Source organism: Microtus oregoni, unplaced genomic scaffold (assembly GCF_018167655.1).
Source record: "Microtus oregoni isolate MIOR12 unplaced genomic scaffold, Mior012 000020F_ref0000438, whole genome shotgun sequence".
Classification (NCBI taxonomy): Eukaryota; Metazoa; Chordata; class Mammalia; order Rodentia; family Cricetidae; genus Microtus; species Microtus oregoni.
In genome coordinates this window covers 1,191,841-1,212,555 of record NW_024543079.1, presented here as the reverse complement: position 1 = coordinate 1,212,555, position 20,715 = coordinate 1,191,841, and the positions used below count along the sequence as shown (strand labels likewise).

General features: G+C 48.6%; 1 protein-coding gene across 1 annotated transcript in view; it reads right to left on the bottom strand.

Annotated features, from left to right (window-relative positions):
- Positions 1-1,978: 1,978 nt before the first annotated feature.
- Zfp64 (ZFP64 zinc finger protein) overlaps positions 1,979-20,715 on the bottom strand; it is a 63,817-nt gene continuing 45,080 nt past the window's right edge. The window contains exons 6-9 of the mRNA XM_041670976.1: positions 17,537-17,686; positions 16,314-16,376; positions 7,832-8,083; positions 1,979-3,040 (exon numbers count right to left, since the gene is read on the bottom strand). Coding sequence (XP_041526910.1) covers positions 2,325-3,040; positions 7,832-8,083; positions 16,314-16,376; positions 17,537-17,686 — 1,181 coding nt within the window. The 3' untranslated portion in view covers positions 1,979-2,324. The remainder of the gene's footprint in view (positions 3,041-7,831; positions 8,084-16,313; positions 16,377-17,536; positions 17,687-20,715) is intronic.

The following is a 20,715-nucleotide window of genomic DNA, read 5'->3' as shown; positions in this document are numbered from 1 at the left end:
CAAAAACAAAACACAAGATGGGCGGCGGTGGTGCACACCTTTAATCCCAGCACTTCGGAGGCAGAGGCAGGCGGATCTCTGTGAGTTTGAGGCCAGCCTGAGTTACAGAACAAGTTCCAGGACAGGCTCCAAAGCTACACAGAGAAACCTTGTCTCGAAACAAAACAAAACAACCCAAACAAACAAAAAAAAAGAATCCCTCCCAAAGCCAAACAAAAACCAAAAACCAAAACAAAAGCAAAAAACAAGGGGGCTGCAGAGATGATGGCTCAGTGGTTATGAGCACTGGCTGCTCTTCCAAAGGACCTGGGTTCGATGCCCAGCACACACACGGCAACTCCAGTTCCAGGGAATCTGACACCCTCAGACAGACAGACATTCAGGCAGAACACCAATGTACATAAATAATAAAAATAATTAGATGTTGGGAGCTATGAACCCTCAGATTCTGAATTTCTTGTAAGCAGCTTGTTTTCCCTTGATCTGAGTGCCTACAGCTGCTCTGAGCACGAGACCCTCGGGAGTTCCTGATGGCAGGGGAATGGTTTCTGGTGCGTGGCTATCCCTATATAAGCTGCCCCTGAACACAATAAAGGGGGCATTCTGGCATCAAGGATGACCTGTGTCTCTGTGTGTTTCAATCTTCAGCCCCTTGCCCGGTTCACGAACTGTACGGTGGCGCATAGAGTGTAGACGGGCATGGTGTGCCGCAATTAGAAAACAAACAAATTTGCTAAGTGATATCAGGCTAGCTCACCGAGTCCAACTCACATACAATTTCATATTAAACAAGGGCAGTGCTCGAAGAAAACCAGCTGGGGCAGAAAACAGAATTCTGGATGACTAACAGGTGAATCCGATAGGGCTCAGTCACTGAGCCCCTGCCTAGAACCCCCCAGTGAGGAGCTGGGGTGTGGCTCAGTGATAAAGCCTCTGCCTATAACAAACTTGCCTGAGGTCAGAAAAGCAAAACAGCCACTGGCTCTTACCTCAGCTTGGTTGGAAAATGGTGATCCTGCCCCCAGAAATCTCAGAATGAGACTGTGTGTGAGAGCTGTCTCCTCCAGTTTTTTTTTTTTTTTTTTGTTTGTTTTGTTTTGTTTTGTTTCTCGAGACAGGGTTTCTCTGTGGCTTTGGAGCCTGTCCTGGAACTAGCTCTGTAGACCAGGCTGGTCTCGAACACACAGAGATCCGCCTGCCTCTGCCTCCTGAGTGCTGGGATTAAAGGCGTGCGCCACCATCGCCCGGCCTCTCCTCCAGTTTTATAATCCTCTCTAGTGCTGCGATTAAAGACAGGCACCACTGTGATTAAAGGTGTGCGCTGCTTGGTTTCTATGGCAACTAGTGTGGCTACTGGGATTAAAGATGTGTTACCACTGCCTAGTCTGTAAGGCTGACCAGTGGGGCTGTTTTACTTTGATCTTCAGGCAAGCTTTATTTATTAAAATACAAATGAAATGCTACTTAAGCAATCTGGACGCTGGAGCTGAGTGACAGGTCTGATCGGAGGACTGAGTTAGGGTCCTCTGTATTACATGGAAGACCCCAGTCTTGGTCTGCTCCACTCACCTGGGACCCTGTCCAGGACACCCTGGGCCCCAGACTTTACTTTTTTCATTTGCGGTTCAAATTCCGTAACATCCGACGGGAGGCCATTAGGGCTAGCTTGATCTTTGGCGCCACCTTCAGTTCAAACTGCATCTCGCTTCCCCTGGGAGACTATTCACTGGGAAATCCGAGGAGCCTCTGGCATTGGTTACTGACAGGGTGGTGGGGACAGCCTGTCTAAGGATGGTTGTAAAGCCACTCACATCCCTCTATAGAGTTCACTTTTTATTGCAAAAAACACAGAAAAGACACCGCACAAATGTATAAGGCCAACACTAACAGTCATACTCAAGTTAAGAAAGAGCTTTACCGTATACCCTGACGGAGCACCGACTCCTTCCCACCCCCACAGCTCAGTTTAGATGCGGTGTTCTGGGTTTGCCAGCTTAATAACTCCGCCAGAGACCAGTCAGTTTTCAAACCACAATCCACGCAGAGCAACTCTCCCCAACGGGGCAGAGGTGTGCTTAGTGGCTCCCACCTTCGAATGACCCAAGCCACAAGGCATCATCCAAGCAGGCAGCTGGACCGTGGGCAATAGTCTCTGTGGTCCCCCTTTGGCACCTCTGCCCTGCTGGGTCAGCTGCTCCGCTGCTGGAGGCTGGGGAGGTTGGGGCTGCCAACTCTGGAGGAGAAGGCAAGGGGTCCTCCTCATGGTGTCACCACGAGGGGCTGGCACCAGCGTTGTTCAGATTCCTAAGACCACTCACGCTGCTCTAGAGGTCATGACTGGGCTCCAGGGTGCTCTCCAGCCTCCCCACAGAGACCAGCGGGCTGAGCTGCCCCGAAGCAACGCTTTCTGAGGGGAAAGTGACCAAGTTCGAGTTCTTATTCTCACCCCAGTCGCTGTGCTGCTTCCGATGGCACCTCAGAGAGTCGTCCCTGACAAAGGAGGCGCCACACTTGTCACACTGGAAGGCCCTCTGGGTGATAATCTGGGCCACGTGGTGGGGGCTGCTCTCCTGTGGCCCATCCTTGCCCTGCCCCTGCGGGGCCCTGTTCTCTGTCTTGGTCCCTTCCCTGTGCACTTTGTCCACGTGCTTGGCCAGGCTGCTGGGCCGTTTTGTGTCAAAGCTGCAGAAGTCACATTTGAAGGGCCGGTCCTTGCAGTGGACCCTGCTGTGCACGCGCAGGGCGGCCGGGCTGGAGCAGGAGTAGTTGCACTGGGGGCATTTCTCGGGGTGGTCAGCCTGATGCAGTCGGCTGTGCTCCAGCAGGTCCGCCCGGTCCCGGCCCTGGAACGCACAGTGCAGACACTTGAAGGTGTGCTTGATGCGGACGTGCGACTTGAGGTTCGCCTTCATGGTGCAGCGGACGTCGCAGAACTCGCATTTGAAAGGCTTCTCCCCTGAGTGCACGATCATGTGGCGCTTCAGATCCGAGCTGATTTTGAACTTGGCACTACAGAGCCAGCACTGGAAGGGGGTGTCCCCTAGCAACGGAAGGGATGATTACATTAGCGTGGACAGGCAGCAGAATTCCCACCTAGACATGCATCATCTACCTGACCAGGAAACGGCTAGGTCTTTTGAACCATGCCTTTCAACTTCCCAGTGGCAACACTTACCATGTTCAATAACTCAGTACTGTTGCCGGTTTTAAGGATGAGGCAACCAGCACTCAGAGAGTTCTAGTAGCAGGGGCCCAAACTCAGTACCATGCCCCCACCAAGTCCACACTCAATTACACTTGGGTTCTAGAAACGCAATATATGTTGCATATGAGTTCTTCAAATAAGATTTACAGACACAGGGCAGGCAAGGCGGCTCAGTGGTTAAGAGCACTGCTTAGTCATGCAGAGGATCCGTGCTCAGTTCCCAGCATCTACATGGTAACTCACAACCACCTGTAACTCCAAAGCAGAGACTCGGACGCCCACTTGTGGCCTCCACAAGTACTGCACACATACAAACACGCAGGCAAAATATCCATACACATTTAAAAAAAATCTCTTTTTCAAGATAGGGTTTCTCTGTGTTAAAGTCCTGGCTGTCCTGGAATTTGCTTTGTAGACCAGACTGGCCTTGAACTCAGGGAGATCCATCTGCTTCTGCCTATTAAGTACTGGGCTTAAAGCCGTGCGCTTTGCCTGGTTCAGAATAGAACGATCTAAAAAGCTAACACACAAAGGTGGCAGGCACCACGCACTGGGTGCAACCAGTGGAAAAGCCACAGCTTTCCAAGGTGGTGCAGTTGAGAATTTTCTCTGAAGGCCTTGTAGAGGTTTTTGGTAATCATAGGGATGGCTACTTTAGTCATTATCAGCTACAGAAAAGCCCCTAAGTCATCCTCAACAGCCACGTGCCCATGGCAACGACCTGCTTTCCCAGCATTACCTTCTAGGAGAACAGCGGCCCACACCAGAACTGAGTTTCTTTTTCTTCTCTTTGCAACAAGTTCCAAATTGTCAGGGTGGTTTTTGATTTTATTTTATTTATTTATTTTTGTTTTTTGATTTTTCAAGACAGGGTTTCTCTGTGTAGCCATGGCTGTTCTGAAACCTGTTTTGCAGACTAGGCTGGCCTTGAACTCACAGAGATCTGCCTGCCTCTGCCTCCTGAGTGCTGGAATTAAAGGTGTGTGTCACTGTTTGACTTGCAAGATTCTTTATTGATTATTTTTCTTCCTAGACTATTCAGAAATAATAATTCTAATTTCTGGCGTTTCATCCTCTAACTTTTTTTTTTTTAGTTTCTGGGAAGTTGTTAAATAAACTAGCAACTCTAGTCCCGCCCACCCTTTTATCGGAAACAGACCTTTTTTTGTCGCAAAATATAACCTGATTATAGTTCCCCTCCTTCTACTCCCCCCATTTCTTCTCTACCCTACCCCTTCCATCCAGGTTCTTCCCACTAGAAAACAAACAGGCCTCTAAAGGATAATAATAATACAATAAAACATAACGTGATAAAACAGAAAACAACACATTAGAATAGGACAAAACAAAGAGAAGGAAAAGCACCCAAGAGGAGGCACAAGAAACAGAGACCCACTGGTTTGCACACTTGGGAATCTCACAGAGACACTCAACTGGAAGCTATGATAGGTGTGTAAAGGACCTAAGGGCAAAAAGAGAGATCACGAGGCAGTGGTGGGGTCTGTCTTCAATCCCAGCGCTTGGGAGGCAGAAGCAGGGGGATCTCTGTGAGTTCAAGGCCAGCCTGGGCTACAGAGTGAGTTCTAGGACAGCCAAATCTATATAGAGAAACCCTGTGTGTGTGTGTGTGTGTGTGTGGTGGTGGTGGCGGCAGGGAGAAAATAAATAAAATGAAATAAACACAACAATAAAAAATAATAAAATAAAATTTTAAAAAGATTGACATGACATTACAAGACAAGGAAACTCCAAAGATGCCATGGAGTTCGTTCTCTGTTGGCATCTGCTGTTGAGTGTGTAGTCTACCCTTAAGAACAGTGTTTCCTCAGTTGGCATCTGCTGTTGAGTGTGCAGTCTACCCTTAAGAACAGTGTTTCCTCAGTTGGCATCTGCTGTTGAGTGTGCAGTCTACCCTTAAGAACAGTGTTTCCTCAGTTGGCATCTGCTGTTGAGTGTGCAGTCTACCCTTAAGAACTGTGTTTCCTCAGTTGGCATCTGCTGTTGAGTGTGCAGTCTACCCTTAAGAACAGTGTTTCCTCAGTTGGCATCTGCTGTTGAGTGTGCAGTCTACCCTTAAGAACTGTGTTTCCTCAGTTGGCATCTGCTGTTGAGTGTGCAGTCTACCCTTAAGAACTGTGTTTCCTCTGTTGGCATCTACTGTTGAGTGTGCAGTCTACCCTTAAGAACTGTGTTTCCTCAGTTGGCATCTGCTGTTGAGTGTGCAGTCTACCCTTAAGAACAGTGTTTCCTCAGTTGGCATCTGCTGTTGAGTGTGCAGTCTACCCTTAAGAACTGTGTTTCCAGCCGGGCGGTGGTGGCGCACGCCTTTAATCCCAGCACTCGGGAGGCAGAGGCAGGCGGATCTCTGTGAGTTCGAGACCAGCCTGGTCTACAAGAGCTAGTTCCAGGAGAGGCTCCAAAACCACAGAGAAACCCTGTCTCGAAAAACCAAAAAAAAAAAAAAAAAAAAAAAAAAAAAAAAAAAAGAACTGTGTTTCCTCAGTTGGCATCTACTGTTGAGTGTGCAGTCTACCCTTAAGAACTGTGTTTCCTCAGTTGGCATCTGCTGTTGAGTGTGCAGTCTACCCTTAAGAACAGTGTTTCCTCAGTTGGCATCTGCTGTTGAGTGTGCAGTCTACCCTTAAGAACTGTGTTTCCTCAGTTGGCATCTACTGTTGAGTGTGCAGTCTACCCTTAAGAACAGTGTTTCCTCAGTTGGCATCTGCTGTTGAGTGTGCAGTCTACCCTTAAGAACTGTGTTTCCTCAGTTGGCATCTACTGTTGAGTGTGCAGTCTACCCTTAAGAACAGTGTTTCCTCAGTGAGAGAGAAAATTTTCAATTGCTAGTGGTTCTCAATAGGAGATAGCTTTGGGTTAGGGACTCTTCCAGCTCTAGGACCCCATCTGGTGCAGCCCCATGCAGCCCCTCTGCATGCTGTCTAGCTCTCTGTGAGTTCATGTGTGTATTGGCCTTGTTGATTTAGAGGGCCTTGTCTTATTGGTGTCCTTACCCCCCACCTAGCAGCATTACCTTAATTCAAGCCTTTTTGTTTTATCTCTTCATGGACCTTACCTGCATTTCTGCTGGCAGTAGAATCAATTTAGCCAAACTCTTTCTAATTCCCCAAGTACTCTGGCTTCCAGGATTCATTGCTGGGCCTAACATATTTCATTTCTTTACTCAATTAAACTCTTGAGTCTTTGAATAGACTACTGTTCCTCTTGCATGTGGCTATAGAATTATATGTTCACTTATCAAGCTGGTTTCAAAGCAGAGAGCCCAAGTACTACACACAAGAAACACAAAGGGAGGAGATGCCCCAGCTGCTGGTAAAGATGCATGAACAGGTTCAATCAGTTGTATATTTGGAAAAATAAAGCTTTATTAAATAAAAAAAAGAATTATACATTCATAGTCAATTACTTTGTGACACACAGTGTGGTAATTTGAAAGAAAATGGTCCTTAAAGGGAATGGCACTATTAGAAGGTATGGCTTTGTTGGAGGAAGTGTGTCACTGTGGGGGTGGGCTTTGAGGTCTCCTATGCTCAAGCTATACCCAGTGACACACACAGTTCACTTCCTATTGCCTGCAAATCAAAATACAGAACTCTCAGCTCTTTCTCCAGCACCACGTCTGCCTGTGTTTTGCCTTGCTTCCCACCATGATGCTAATGGACCGAGTCTCTGAAACTATAAGCCACCTAATTAAAGAGTTGCTGCGGTCATGGTGTCTCTTCACAGCCACTGAAACTCTAAGACACAGGATTTCGTGTATCCCAGCCTGGCCTTGATCTTCACTCAACTCTGACCACCAGAGTTGCTTTAATCTCCCATGTGCTGGGACAACAGCTGTGCACCACCATGCCTGGTTTATGTGGTGCTGGGATGGACCCTAGGGCTTCACATGTTCTAAGCAATTGCTCTAACTTGGCTACATTCTCCAGTTCTTTTTTGTTGTTGCTTCTTTGAGACAGGGGTTTCTCTGTGTAGACCAGGCTGGCCTCAGACTCACAGTGATCCACCTGCCTCTGCCTCCCGAGTGCTGGAATGAAAGGTGTTCACCACCATTGCCTGGCTGAACTCAGCTTTAAATGCCAACACCTTTCTATGGTCTCGCCATCTATGAGTTTATTGAACTGCTTGTATCCACCTACTTGTGTGTGAATGGGTGCACACTATAATAGGTTGGTTTTATCTAGCTAACATTAGTTTTGTGGAGTCCTACCTACCAAGAAGCAAGGGGAAACCTTCAAGAACAAGACTCGTATGGTTTGCAAACGCATTCAGTTGGCTCTGCTACATAAACGAGGCCCGCCAGGCAGAGAGTAAACCAAAACACTAAAAACACCTAGTTGGCCAGTCATTTTTATTTGAGACGCATCCTTTGACACGTGGCTGCTGTGATGGATCACCTTCCCCTCCTGTATTCCATATGGTTACAAAATACAGCCATCACACCGATCTACTGAAAACTGGTGTTTTGGCAAAGACGATTGAACACGTTGTATCGGGTCAGATTCCAAATCCCTGTGCTTCTTCCCGCAAACTCATCTCAGTCGCTTGTGTCATAAGGAAGCACCCAACAGAGAAAGCAAAGCAGGGGACTTGGGGGGAGAGGCTTACCGGTGTGCGAGCGCAGGTGCACGGTGAGCTGGCTGGAGTTGCGGCTGGCGTAGGGGCAGAGCTGGCACTTGTAAGGCCGCTCGTCCGAGTGGATGCGCAGGTGCTTCTTGAGGCTGCTGCTGTCCACGGCCGCGTAGTCGCACAGGTGGCACTTGTGTGGCTTCACGCTCGTGTGGCAGCGCATGTGCATAGTCAGGTTGTCCTTCCGGCTGAAGCACTTGTCACAGAACTCACACTTGTGCGGCTTGTCTCCTTCAGAGACATAAGGAGTCAAGGTTATGGGTCTCTTGGTCAGGGCTGGGCCGTAGTTCCTCTTCCCATTACTGTGATACTGTGATTGATTACCCTGACAGACCCAACTTAAGGGAGAAAGGGTTTGAAGCAGTTGGTCACATTGCAGCCACAATCAGGAAACAGGACCGAATGCCTGCAGCTGCTCAGCCCCCGTTCTCTATTTAAACAAGATTCCAGTCAGGGAATGGTGCCACCCAGTCTTTATACCTCAGTTAACTCCATCAAGGGAATGCCCCAGAGGCCTGTCTCCTAGGTAGTTCTAGGTTCTCTTGGGTTGACAATTACACTGTCACCGGGTGATGTGCAGATTTGATCAAGATGACAGTGTAGACAGGTGGGCCTGCTCCCCCCACCACCCCTTCGGTGGCCACACAGAGAAGAGGAACCAAAGGTCAGTGGGTGGGGAACAAGCAAGTGAGTCAAACATCAAGGGAGCCTAAGACACAGGTTAAGCAGAGTTCAGAAGCTAAATTCCGCCACAGAACGATTCAAGGTAAGAAGTGACAGGTGTAGGAGGCTTGGACAGACTTCTGGCCCCTAGATGATGAAGCATTTACAGAATGACCAGGCTGACTTTGTTACCAGCTCTGTCTCCACTCCTGGGCCTCATGTAGCCTAGATTGATCCCTGAACTCCTGACCCTCCTGCTTCTACTTTCCTGAGTACTGGAAGCCATTAAGCTCACTTTATACCCTCCTTTTTTTTTTTTTTTTGGACAGGGTCTCACTGTGTATACCTGGCTGTCCTGGAACTGTCTTCATAGACCAGGCTAACCTAGAACTCAGAGATCTGCCTGCCTTTGCCTTCTGAGTGTTGGAATCAAAGTCAAAACCATGTATCACAATACTTAGCCTTTATATCCCTTTTGGGTTGGAGTCACGAGAGAGAGAGAGAGAGAGAGAGAGAGAGAGAGAGAGAGAGAGAACTCTCCTGAGTATCAGTGCGGAAATCAATCCCTTCCTACTATGGGTTCCATGGGTCGAACAGGTTAGCAGGTTTGCTCAGCAAGTGTCTTTATCCACTGAGCCATATTGATGGCCTGTTTTAGTAATAAAAAAGTATGCGATTTTAAAAAGTCAGGTATGATGGTGCGCTCCTGTGATCCTAGCGTGTGGGAGGTGGAGACAAGAATCAAATGTGTGAGGTCATCCTCCACTGCACAGTGAGCTGGAGGCTAGCCTGGGATACACGAAACCATGTCTCAAAGCCAAGAAAGTACACCACCAAGAGGGGACCTTAGCTTAACTAAGGACTTTGGTGATGATGGTGTGCCCATGTAGGCTCAATTGTGACAGTGTGTACCTTTTGTTTGGGATGTCCAGAGCAGGAGAGGTTATGGGAAGTGGGGGCTGGGAATATATGGGAGGTGCTTTTGGTCCAATTTCTGTGTACACCCAAAACTACTCTAAAAATAATATGTATTAGAAGAAGAAAAGGGAGCTGGAGAGGTGGTTCAGTGGTTAAGAGCACTGGCTGCTCTTCCAGAGATCCAGAGTTCAATGCCTGGCAAGCATGTAGTGGCTCACAACCATCTATAATGGGATCTGGTGCCCTCTTCTGGCCTGAAGGCATACCTGCAGGCAGGACACCATATACTTATTTTTTTTTTTTTTAAAAAGGGATAGGAAAGCAACTCCCACTATCAGAGCTGGGTGTGTAGCTCAGGGATGGGTTCTCGCCTAGCGTGCATAAGACGCTGGGCTCCAGAGGCCAAGATAAATGACCAAGAAAGGAAAGCCACCTTCTGTGTTCTGGCGTCTCCTTTCCCAACCACACATGAAGCCAGAATGTCATCACATGTGTGGGTCAACACCAAACAACACGACACATTGCAAGGGACTGCATACAGAAACAGCTATGGGAGCCTGCCGACTGGTCCTCTAAGAGATTTGCGAAGGTGTGATCCATGCTTTCCATCAGCCTTGGAAGATAGTGTCCACTCATTAAGATGTCATATTAATACAACCAGTCTACTGTTATAATATGGGTATGTTAATGTTTCAGCTTTAATTTCTAATGTAGAAACCACCAAGGACATTGCTTGGCGGAGGCTGTGATAGTCTGAATGTCTCCCGTACTCTTGGGCATTTGAACACTTTGCCGCCAGTCGGTGGCGCTGTTTGGGGCGGGTCAGGTGATGCAGCCTTGCTGGAGAAGTGGGTCCCTGGAGGCTGGTGTTGAGATTAAAGCCCTAGGCGGCAACTGACGTCGGCCTCATGGACATGGTTGTGGTTAAGGATTCTCAGCTTCCTGTTCCGGCCACCATGCCTGCTGTTTGCTGCCATGCTCCCTGCCATGACAGATTCTTATCCCTCTGAAATCGCAAGCCCAAACTCACTCTTCTCTAAGCTGCCTTGGTCATGGCATTCAGCACAGCCACAGGAAAGTAGCCAACGGAGAGGCCTTCAAGTACAAAAGGGTCCTCAATAGGGGTTTCACAAGTGCTTGGCAATCTAGTGTTAGGCCACCACTGGCCAGGTCTCTCTGTTCTTCTGCATCATCCCTGGAGGGAGGGATTCTCTGAGACCTCCAGGACCTCTAGTTTTTAAAACAATGGCATTTTTTTTCTAATCCCCCATGTGTGTATGTGTACATGAACCACAGTAGATTTGTGTCAATTAGAGGACAGTTTGTGGGGGTCTCTTCTCTCCTTCCGCCATGCCATCAGCATGGTGGACACTGCCTTTACTTGCTAAGCCCCCCATTCTGCAGGGTCTCACACAGGCCAGACTGTCCTCAAATTCTCAATGTGGCTGAGGCCTTGAACTCTTGATTCTCCACTTCAGTCTCCTGAGTGCTGGGCTCCGGGAGTCCACCTCCATGCCCCGTCCCCTCTGAGTGCTGGGCTCCAGGAGTCCACCTCCATGCCCCATCCCCTCTCACTGAGTGCTGGGCTCCGGGAGTCCACCTCCATGCTCTGTCCCCTCTCACTGAGTGCTGGGCTCCGGGAGTCCAACTCCATGCCCTGTCCCCTCTCACTGAGTGCTGGGCTCCGGGAGTCCAACTCCATGCCCTGTCCCCTCTCACTGAGTGCTGGGCTCCGGGAGTCCAACTCCATGCCCTGTCCCCTCTCACTGAGTGCTGGACTCCGGGAGTCCAACTCCATGCCCTGTCCCCTCTCACTGAGTGCTGGGCTCCGGGAGTCCACCTCTATGTCCTTTCTCCTCTGACTTTCTGCCAGTTAAGAGATACGAAGAGCCAAACCAGATGCCGTGAACTCAGGGTAGCAGCCCCGTTACCATTTCCTCAAGGATCAGACCCTCCCCAGTTTCCTTATCCCCAGCATGCCTATACCAAGCAGTTAAACACCATCAGAGAGTCCACTTCTCTAGGGCTACCCACAGTACTGTGAGCACCGGAGGCCAATCAATTTTGGGTGTAGTTTTCTTCTTCCCACTAGATGGCAGCAGTGCAAACCCCAGCTCAGGAGGAGTGTTAAGCAAGTCTCAGGATACTTCCTGGCCCTGAATTGGTCTCTGTGTTGGCAGAGTCTCCTGGTGACTGGCTGCCTCACCTGCTGAGGTGAGGCAGGATCTTCCTCACTACAGAGGAGGAAGGCGAGCCTTCCTCTCAGTCCATCGGCAGCAGAAACCAGCAGAGGTCCAGGAGACTCTGTGATCTCAATGCTGCAGCTCCAAGGTAGAGCTGGGCAGCGGTCACCATCCCCTGCTCCCCTGGATGCTAGGGGAACACCATTAAATCTCCACTCATTTCGCTAGACCAGAAGGCTCAGCTCCTGGGCCACAGGCAGAGGGGTGCTGTAGGCATCCCCAGCCTCAATCTTGCTTCCCATTGTAGAGATTCACAGATTGAGACCTTGGTCCCAGAGAAGGCAGAGCTTTTAAACTGTGCTCAAAAAGGAAGCAATTGGATTTCATATAGGAGGTACAGCTCACAGAAAGCAAAAACCAAAATGGTTGAATATGCACACAGGATTTTTTTCTTCAAGGGAAGAAAATGATGAAGAAAATGATGGCCTTCTGGTCAATGGGAAGGCTGGGGTGGATGTTGTCTGACGACCTGGGGATCTTTTGCTATTCTATGGAGCCAGCCTTCACACGAATGTCCCAGAGGCTGAGCATTGCGCAGGCGCTAGTCCCGAGCTTCGTCTCTCAGAGAATAGAACCCGTCCTTATGAACTTTGCATCCTCCGTCAACAGACTCCTTATGTTTATTATAAATTGCTCCTCCTGGGCTGGAGAGATGACTCAGAGGTTAAGAGCATTGACTGCTCTTCTAGAGGTCCTGAGTTCAATTCCCAGCAACCACATGGTGACTCACAACCATCTGTAATGAGATCTGGTGCCCTCTTCTGGCCTGCAGGCATACATGCAAACAGAACACTGTATACATAATAAATAAATCTTAAAACAAAACAAATTTCTCCTCCCTGCTGATCCCTGGCTGTATCAGTCACTAGAGCCCCTTCTCATGGTGATGGTCACAAGTGCTCCGCAGTAGAGGTGTCCTTTGCAAGGGGGTTTCCACATAGCCATCCCTGAAGCTTTATTGTAATAGCTGTCACCTGGAGACTTTCCCCCAAAGTTTAAATAAGAAAATAAACCACTCGGTTGGGCTCTGCCAGTTTTTGACCTGGCGCCTGCTCATCTCACGTGGATCCGGCTGTGACATTTGCAGGGACACTAACAACTTAAGCCACTCAACTTTGTTTCATTAGCAGCAAATGAACCCACACTCTGGCCCAGAGAGGCACTCAGAAGGGATATACTTTAAAGAGCCAGACAATAGCCATTTTGGGCTTTGAAGCACCAGTCTGTGCCCTCAGGTCCATCACTGTAGAGCCACATCAGCCACAGAGGAGAGCTCGACAAAGGGTCTGGCCATGGCTGAGACTCTTTGGGTTGAAGCTCACACATCCTGTTGCAGAGAGAAGTGTATCCAGCCCATGCGGCTGCGTACAGCTATGAATGTGGACCAACAAAGCACTCAGATTTTTCCCCCTGTAATTGGAACGTAGGGTTCTGTTGTGGGAGGTCCTCCCGCTCCTCCAGCCTATAGCCGCTGAGATACCAGCCCATTGGGGCGTGGTCTCTCTCCATTTAAAAAGCGGCCTCTTCCCTCTCCTCTCTCTTCACTTCCTGCTCCGCCAGCGACTAGACTCCCTTCCTGGTTGCGCAGAGGGCTGTTGTCTGGGACGGTGATCTGTAAGTTTTTTCCCTTTTAAATAAATACCACCCTATTAATCATAGTTCCAAACTGGTGTGGCATTGTTTGTGACGTAAGCCTTCAGTTGGCGCCCAGACGTGTGGATAACTGAGTCCACAGAAAGCCTGAGAAAGCTTGGAAAATAATAAAGCATGTTTCTTGTGGCAATTTCTTGGGTCTACTCTGCTTGCTAGAGGCAAACAAGCGCTCTCATCTAAGAGAGGCTTCCTGACTCAGCTTTAGCTGCAAAACCCTGCAGCTCATTAAGAGGTCCTGCCACGAAACACTTAAACGGTGTTGATGAAAAGCTGAACGCATGCTTTTCGGTTTTCAGCCATAGCAGGAAAAAAGCTGCGCCATTTAAAAATGCCGGTTTTCTGGGCTGTCCTGCCAGGGCAAACTCTGGCGGTTCCTGCGGTTTGCAAGCACAGGCTGCTGAAGTTCGCTTGCTGGCAGGAACCTTGAAATGCCATAGAGTTGTGGCAGTAAACATGGCTACAGCCTGTACATCTGCCATGAAGCTGGAAAGCTAAGGAATGGACTGGATCTAGCTGGCAAAGCCACAGCTTTAATCCTACCCATATTGCTCAGTAATTTAAAGGCTCATGTGGTCAGAAAGAGAGAGAGAGATACAGTAAAGAGAGATCCAAAAATTTTTTTTAAATGATTTACAGCGTGTTAAAAATATATGCAGACTAAAAGTAGAAGTTCTTAAAGTAAAAAACAAAAAAAAAAAAGGAAGAGAGTTGTTGTGTGTGGTGTGGTAGTACACACCTTTAATCCCAACACTTGGGAGGCAGAGGGAGATTGACCTCTGTGACTTCAAGGTGTGGTAGCACACACCTTTAATCCCAATGCCTCGGGGGGGGGGGGGGGGGGGGGGGGGGCAGAGACAGGCAGATCTCTGAGAGTTCAAGGACAGCCTGGTCTACAGAGTTATTCCAGAACAAAGATAGCCGGGCAGTGGTGGCACGCGCCTTTAATCCCAGCACTGGGGAGGCAGAGGCAGGCGGATCTCTGTGAGTTCAAGACCAGCCTGGTCTACAAGAGCTAGTTCCAGGACAGGCTCCAAAACCACAGAGAAACCCTGTCTCGAAAAACCAAAAAAAAAAAAAAAATGTAATGTATAATTAAGAAATATAGGTTAATGGATAATCATCAGTAATAGTCAAGCTTGTAGTCATGTTAGATTTTCTAGATATACAGAGATACATTTCAGTTAGATAGACATTCTTCATATCTTTCAAAGACTGCAGAATATGGCATTTAATGTTTTAATAACTTAAGGTTTTTCATGACAATGAGACACTCTGCTCCTGGCAGCACCAATCTACTTCAAGAAGAAGATGGGCATCGAAGAGGATCCTTATGGAGTTTGATAGCCATTTGGGCAAGAAACTGTTCTTGCCTGGACTATTGCATAAACTGGACACAGAGAACCCGCAGAGAGAGGACTGCTAAACTTGCCTAAAGGTGAGATGGTCTTTCGGGGTTCCTGATTCATGAAAGAGTCTGCAAGACATTCTTCAGGAAAAGCAGATAGTGACTGCCTTTGAAATTTCCTGCTTTGTGGAAATGTCTGCTGGAAACTATGGGCCTATAGGCCGAAGATGGATGCCCCAACAATACAGAGGAACTTTGGGTGACTGTCCAGGCAGCAAAATGTCTCTATTATTTCTAGAATTTTGGATTTCTTGTTTACTTAGGTAATATTATATTCTTCTGGAGTCTTTGATAAACTTGAAGAATGGTTAGTTATAGTTTTCCATTGTTATGATAAAAGATAAGGTAGATATAAATATTGTAACTGCAATTCTTGCTTAATAACTGTTTTGTGATATGTAATTTTGCTATGTTAAAGTTAAAGCCTTCCTTTTTTTTGTTTAAACAGAAAAAGGGGAAGTGATGTGGGAGTGTCATATATCAATCTGTTGATTTCATTGGTTAAGCAATAAAGAAACTGCTTGGCCCTCATAGGTTAAAACATAGGTGGGTGGAGTAAACAGAACAGAATGCTGGGAGGAAGAGGAAGTGAGCTCAGAGACGCCATGCTCCCCTCTCCTGGGCGGACGCAGGGATAGCTCTGCTCTCTGAGGCACACGCGATGAAGCTCCGGCCCAGGATGGATGTAGGCTAGAATCTCCCTGGTAAGCGCACCTAGTGGTGCTATGCAGATGATTAGAAATGGGCTAAATTAATATGTGAGAATTAGCCTAGAAGAGGCTAGATAGAAATGGGCCAAGCAGTGTTTAAATGAATACAGTTTGTGTCTTGTTATTTCGGCATAAGCTAGCAGGTGGCCGGGGTGCTGGGGACACAGCCCCGACGCTCATATTACAACAGGGTTCTGGAGTGTGGACTTTACAGTCAGTACTCTGCCACTATGTCAGAAGGATGGACACAGGGCTGGAGAGATGGCTCAGCGGTTAAGAGCACTGAATGCTCTTCCAGGGGAGCCGGGGTCAGTTCCCAGCACCCACATGGCAGCTCACAACTGTCTGTAACTCCAAGGTCTGACACCCTCACACAGACATACACGCAGGCAAAACACCAATGCACATAAAACCAAAATTAAGGACTGGAGAGACAGCTTAGAGGTTAAGAGCATTGCCTGCTCTTCCAAAGGTTCTGAGCTCAATTCCCAGCAACAACCATCTGTAATGAGATCTGATGCCCTCTTCTGGCCTGCAGGCATATATGCAGGCAGAACACTGTACATATAATAAATAAATCTTTAAAAAAATTTAAAAAAAGAAGGTTGGACATACCAGTAAGTCACACCCAGAAGTTCCTTGGTTTAATTTAAGCAGCCTGTGTCCATGCTCTGTATGTGCTGACCAGACTGGTCTTGAAGCAACAGCTTTGCTGTACCGAAGCTTTTGTCAAGGCCATCCTCACATCCCTTCCTTCCTGTTCCAACCTCTAAGCTAGATGCCACCAGCCATGGACACACTCCTGGGTCCCCAACACTTAATCCACTTCCTTGTATTTTCCCCTAACTCCTGAGTGAATGGGTACGCACCTGTGTGTATTCTCACGTGGCGGTCCAAATCTTTCATGCCGTGAACAGTTTTGAAATGACAACCTGGAAGAGAAGCAAAGCTGGCTCTCAAAATGCCCCAAATTGCCACGGCTTGGCTTTGACGGACGCCTACCCATACTGTCATTTCCTGCTTTCAGTACGGCTGCCAGCTAATGACAGCCCCTGCCAACCCTTCCTCACAGAGCCCTGTGCCAGGTGTTCTGCTCAGCCTGGGTCTAGGGCCAGAGTCTTGCACGAGGCTTAAAGAAAGGGGCTGGTACACTCAGTGAGCCAAGGGGATAAAGGGCATTTTCATCTTCCTTCTGTCTGGCAGTGCGGCAGTGCTGGGGGCGAGACCCAGAACCTTTGGCATCCCAGGTAAGTGCCCTGTGGCTGGGACACACCTTCAGCCCTCATGCATTTCCTTCTTTCTTTCTTTCTTCCTCTTTTACAGGATCTGGCTGGACTGAACTCACTACACTCACTAGATTGTCCTTAAACTTGCAGTAATCCTCCTGCCTCCGTCTCCTGAGTGCTGAGATTACCACACCCATTCCTTCCACATTTTAAATAATTTATTCTTATCTTATGTGTGTTGGTGTTTTTCTTTCTTTCTTTCTTTCTTTCTTTTTTTTTTTTTTTTTTGCATGCAATGCTGTCTGTCTGTGTGGGCGTACCGGGTTCCCTGGAACTGGAGTTGCAGAGGGTTGTGAGCTGCCATGTGAATGCTGGGAATTAAACCCAGGTCCTCTGAAGAGTAGTCAGCACTCTTAATCACTGAACCATCACTCCAGCCCCCTTCTTGAATTTTTTTTTTAAAGATTTATTTATTTCTTATGTATACAGCATTCTGTCAGCATGTATGCCTGCACACCAGAAGAGGGCACCAGATCCCATTACAGATGGTTGTGAGCCACCATGTGGTTGCTGGGAATTGAACTCAGGACCTCTGGAAGAGCAGCCAGTGCTCTTAACCTCTGAGCCATCTCTCCAACACCCCTTCTTGAATTTTTGACTTGATGTTTCAACTTAAAATGGGTTTATAGAGACGTGACTCCACCCTCAGTTAAGGAGCAGCTGTGAACGCAGTCTTTGTAGTTGCTCTGACACTGCAGCGGTGGGACCCGTAAGGACCTACAGGACCCCTGAGGAGGACACGTGCCAACTCTGTGAGTGACCTGCGGGCAGGGAAGGGGCTGCTACCACCAGGCTCGACCCTTTACCTGGGTAGCAGCAGTTAAAGGTCCTCTCTCCGAGGGTGCCCGTCTGTTCCTTTGCTTCCGAGGGTAGCGCGACAGCAGGGGCTTGCTGGGTGTCACCGTCTTCAGCAGTGAGGTCCGATGGTTTCGGGACTTTGTCATCGAGCGCAGAGGCTGCAATGGAGATAGGAAGTTTGACTTGGCTTCTCAGGACAGTTGTCATGGTGAGTCTGAGAAAGGGTAGTTTGGGGCCGTTTTCTTTTTTTTTCCAATCTTGCAGAGGACTGGAGTTGGGGTCCCAGCACCCAACTTATAACTGCCTATCCAACTTTAAGAGATCTAAAACTCTCTGGCCTCCACAGACACCTGCACACCATGCTCATGCACTGACACATGGCTACACACGTACTAGAGCTTGGACTAGGACTCAGTTGGTAGAGGACTTGCCCAGCATGCAGGAAGCTGTGGGGTCCGTCCCTATCACTGCGCAAACCAGGCCTGGTGGTGCAGGTCTGTGATCCCAGCATTCGGGAGGCAGAGGCAGGCACATCTCTGTGAGTTCGAGGCCAGCCTGGTCTACAGAGCGAGTTCCAGGACAGCCAGGGTGTAGCTCACGATGCCCAACTGCGCTCAATGCACTACCATACAGTTTGAGCCTGGGCAAGGGGCTGGAGATGGAAACACACAAAGACACACAGAGACAGCACAGACAGACACGGACCTCTAGTCACTGGCAAAGAAGCCCCTTATTGAATAGCACCACGGAGGCTTATATATCCAACACAGTCAGGTGGGCCAACAGGTGAAAACCTTATCCTCTGATCCTCAAGGCAAGGCAACACGTGCTCGTGAAGCAGAGCTGGTAAACAACTTTGACACAGCTTTTAGTAACTCAAATCAGAAGGCCAAATAAAGGTCACTAGCAGGGAAGAGCAGCTGGAGGCCAGGACTCCAAATGGTCCCAACACCAGGGCTGTCCAGAGAAACCCTGTCTTGAAAAACAAACAAAAACAAAATTTCAAGATCATCCTTGGTTGCCTAGCTAATCCAAGGCTAGCCTCGGCTCCACATGAACCTGTTTCCAAGAAGAACAAAGAAAAGAACATGGCGCCACAATACCTGAAGATAAAGGACCAGTGAGCAAGGCACGTCGCAAATATCACCAAGATCGAATGCCCGGTTGGCTTGTTTGGAGACTGGCTCATGCTATGTGGTCTACCTTAGCCCTGGATGGCCTAACATAAACCTGGTCTTGAAGTTACAGTGGTTCCCCTGCATCTGATTCCAAGCATTATGACCCCAGCCATGTTCTACAAATTCTCAGACATAGCTTTATTTTCCATGCAGCAGCTCTCCCTCCCCCTCCCCCTCCCCCTCCCCCAGACAAGGTTTCTCTGTAGCTTCGGAGCCTGTCCTGCAACTCGCTCTGTAGACCAGGCTGGCCTCGAACTCACAGAGATGCACCCCAGACAGCAGTTCTGCAATGCTTAGGCTCACTTTAATGCTGAGCTGATTTGCTCCAAGTTCAACCATGGGTCACAGGCCACGCTGGAGGCCTTGCGCTCGCCAGGATAAAGCTCTCCAACAAATTGCTGGAAAGAAGGGAGATGGAGAGAGAAACCAGAGGCCTCAGAAGCTGAGGACCTGACACATGGCGGGACCTTATTTGGTTTCTGATTCAAACATGCCACGCATGCCACCTGAAATGGGGAAATATCCCGTGTTGACAGATGGGTTTTAGAGTAGAGGCGGTGCATGAATGAAGACGAAGGCGGCATTTAAAGCATCCCAGCGCTTTAGGGATAAACGCTTGCAAGCAGAACGGTACCATACTTTGGGTTCAAACACAGCTGAAGGGAGGACACATATGGGGAGGACAAACCTTAACTGGCCCGGAGGAGCTGCCTGCGGGACCTCAGCAGAGGGTCTGTGTGTGTGCTGGATGCAGCTCTCTCTAATATAGCGAAGAGTGGGGAACATGGCTTTGTGTGGATGTGCATGTGTTTGTGTGTGTGCGGGTGTGCACACACATGGAAGGCAGAAGTTCAATCACTTTCGAACTTAGTTTTTGAGACAAAATCCAAGCTCACCAATTTAGATAGACTGGTTGGCCGGTGAGCCCCAGGAATCCATCCCTCTGCCTTCACCTCCCCAGTTCTGGGGATATAGATGCACCCCACAGACTGGCTTTTACATTAATGCTGGATGCTGGGGCTAGCCTGAGAAACAGTGAGATCCCCCCTCGAAAAAGAGGACATGGGGACTGGAGAGTTGCTCCGTGGTTAAGGGCGCTTGCTGCTCTTGAGGACGACCCGGGTCTGATTCCCAGCACCCACATGGCCTGGAACTCTAGTCCCAGAGACTCGATGCCCTCTTTTGACCTCTGAGGGCACCAGCCCCGAATGTGGCACGCGCGCACACGCGTACACACACACACAAAATCAAATCAATAAATCTGAAAAAGAGAATCTGTGGAGCTTTGAGAGATGGCTCAGTCTGTAAAATGCTTGCCATGCAAGATGAGGACCTGAGTTCAATCCCCAGGAACCACTTAGAGAAAAAAAGCTGGAGGGGACGGAGAGGTGGCTCGGTGGTTAAGAGCATGGGTTGTTCTTCGAGAGAATACAGGTTTGACTCTTAGCACCTTTTTTCTTTTTTCGGTTTTTTTCAAGACAGGGTTTCTCTGTAGCTTTGGAGCCTGTCCTGGAACTTGCTCTTGTAGACCAGGCTAGCCTCGAATTCACAGAGATCCACCTGCCTCTGCCTCCCGAGTACTGGGATTAAAAGTGTGCATCACCACCGCCCAGCTGACTCTTAGCACCTTAACAACATCTTTAACTGCAGTTCCTGGCGGTCCGGCCTGATGGCCTCTTTGTCCTGTTTGAGCACTGCAAGCACATGATGCACAGATACACCCACACATAGAAAATAAAACGAATACAATCTTAAAAAGAAATAGCTGGGTGATAGTGGTGCACACCTTTAATCCTAGCACTCAGGAGGCAGAGCAATAGGCAGATATCTGTGAGTTCAAGGCCAGCCTGGCCTACAGAGAGCTTTCCAGGACAGGCACCAAAGCTACAGATACCATATCTCGAAAAATCAACAAAGAAAAATAAATAAAAATAATAATCAAGAAAGTTCTGTGCACAGGCATGCACGTGATTGTAATCCCAGCGTTGGGAGGCCGAGAGAGGTCCCTA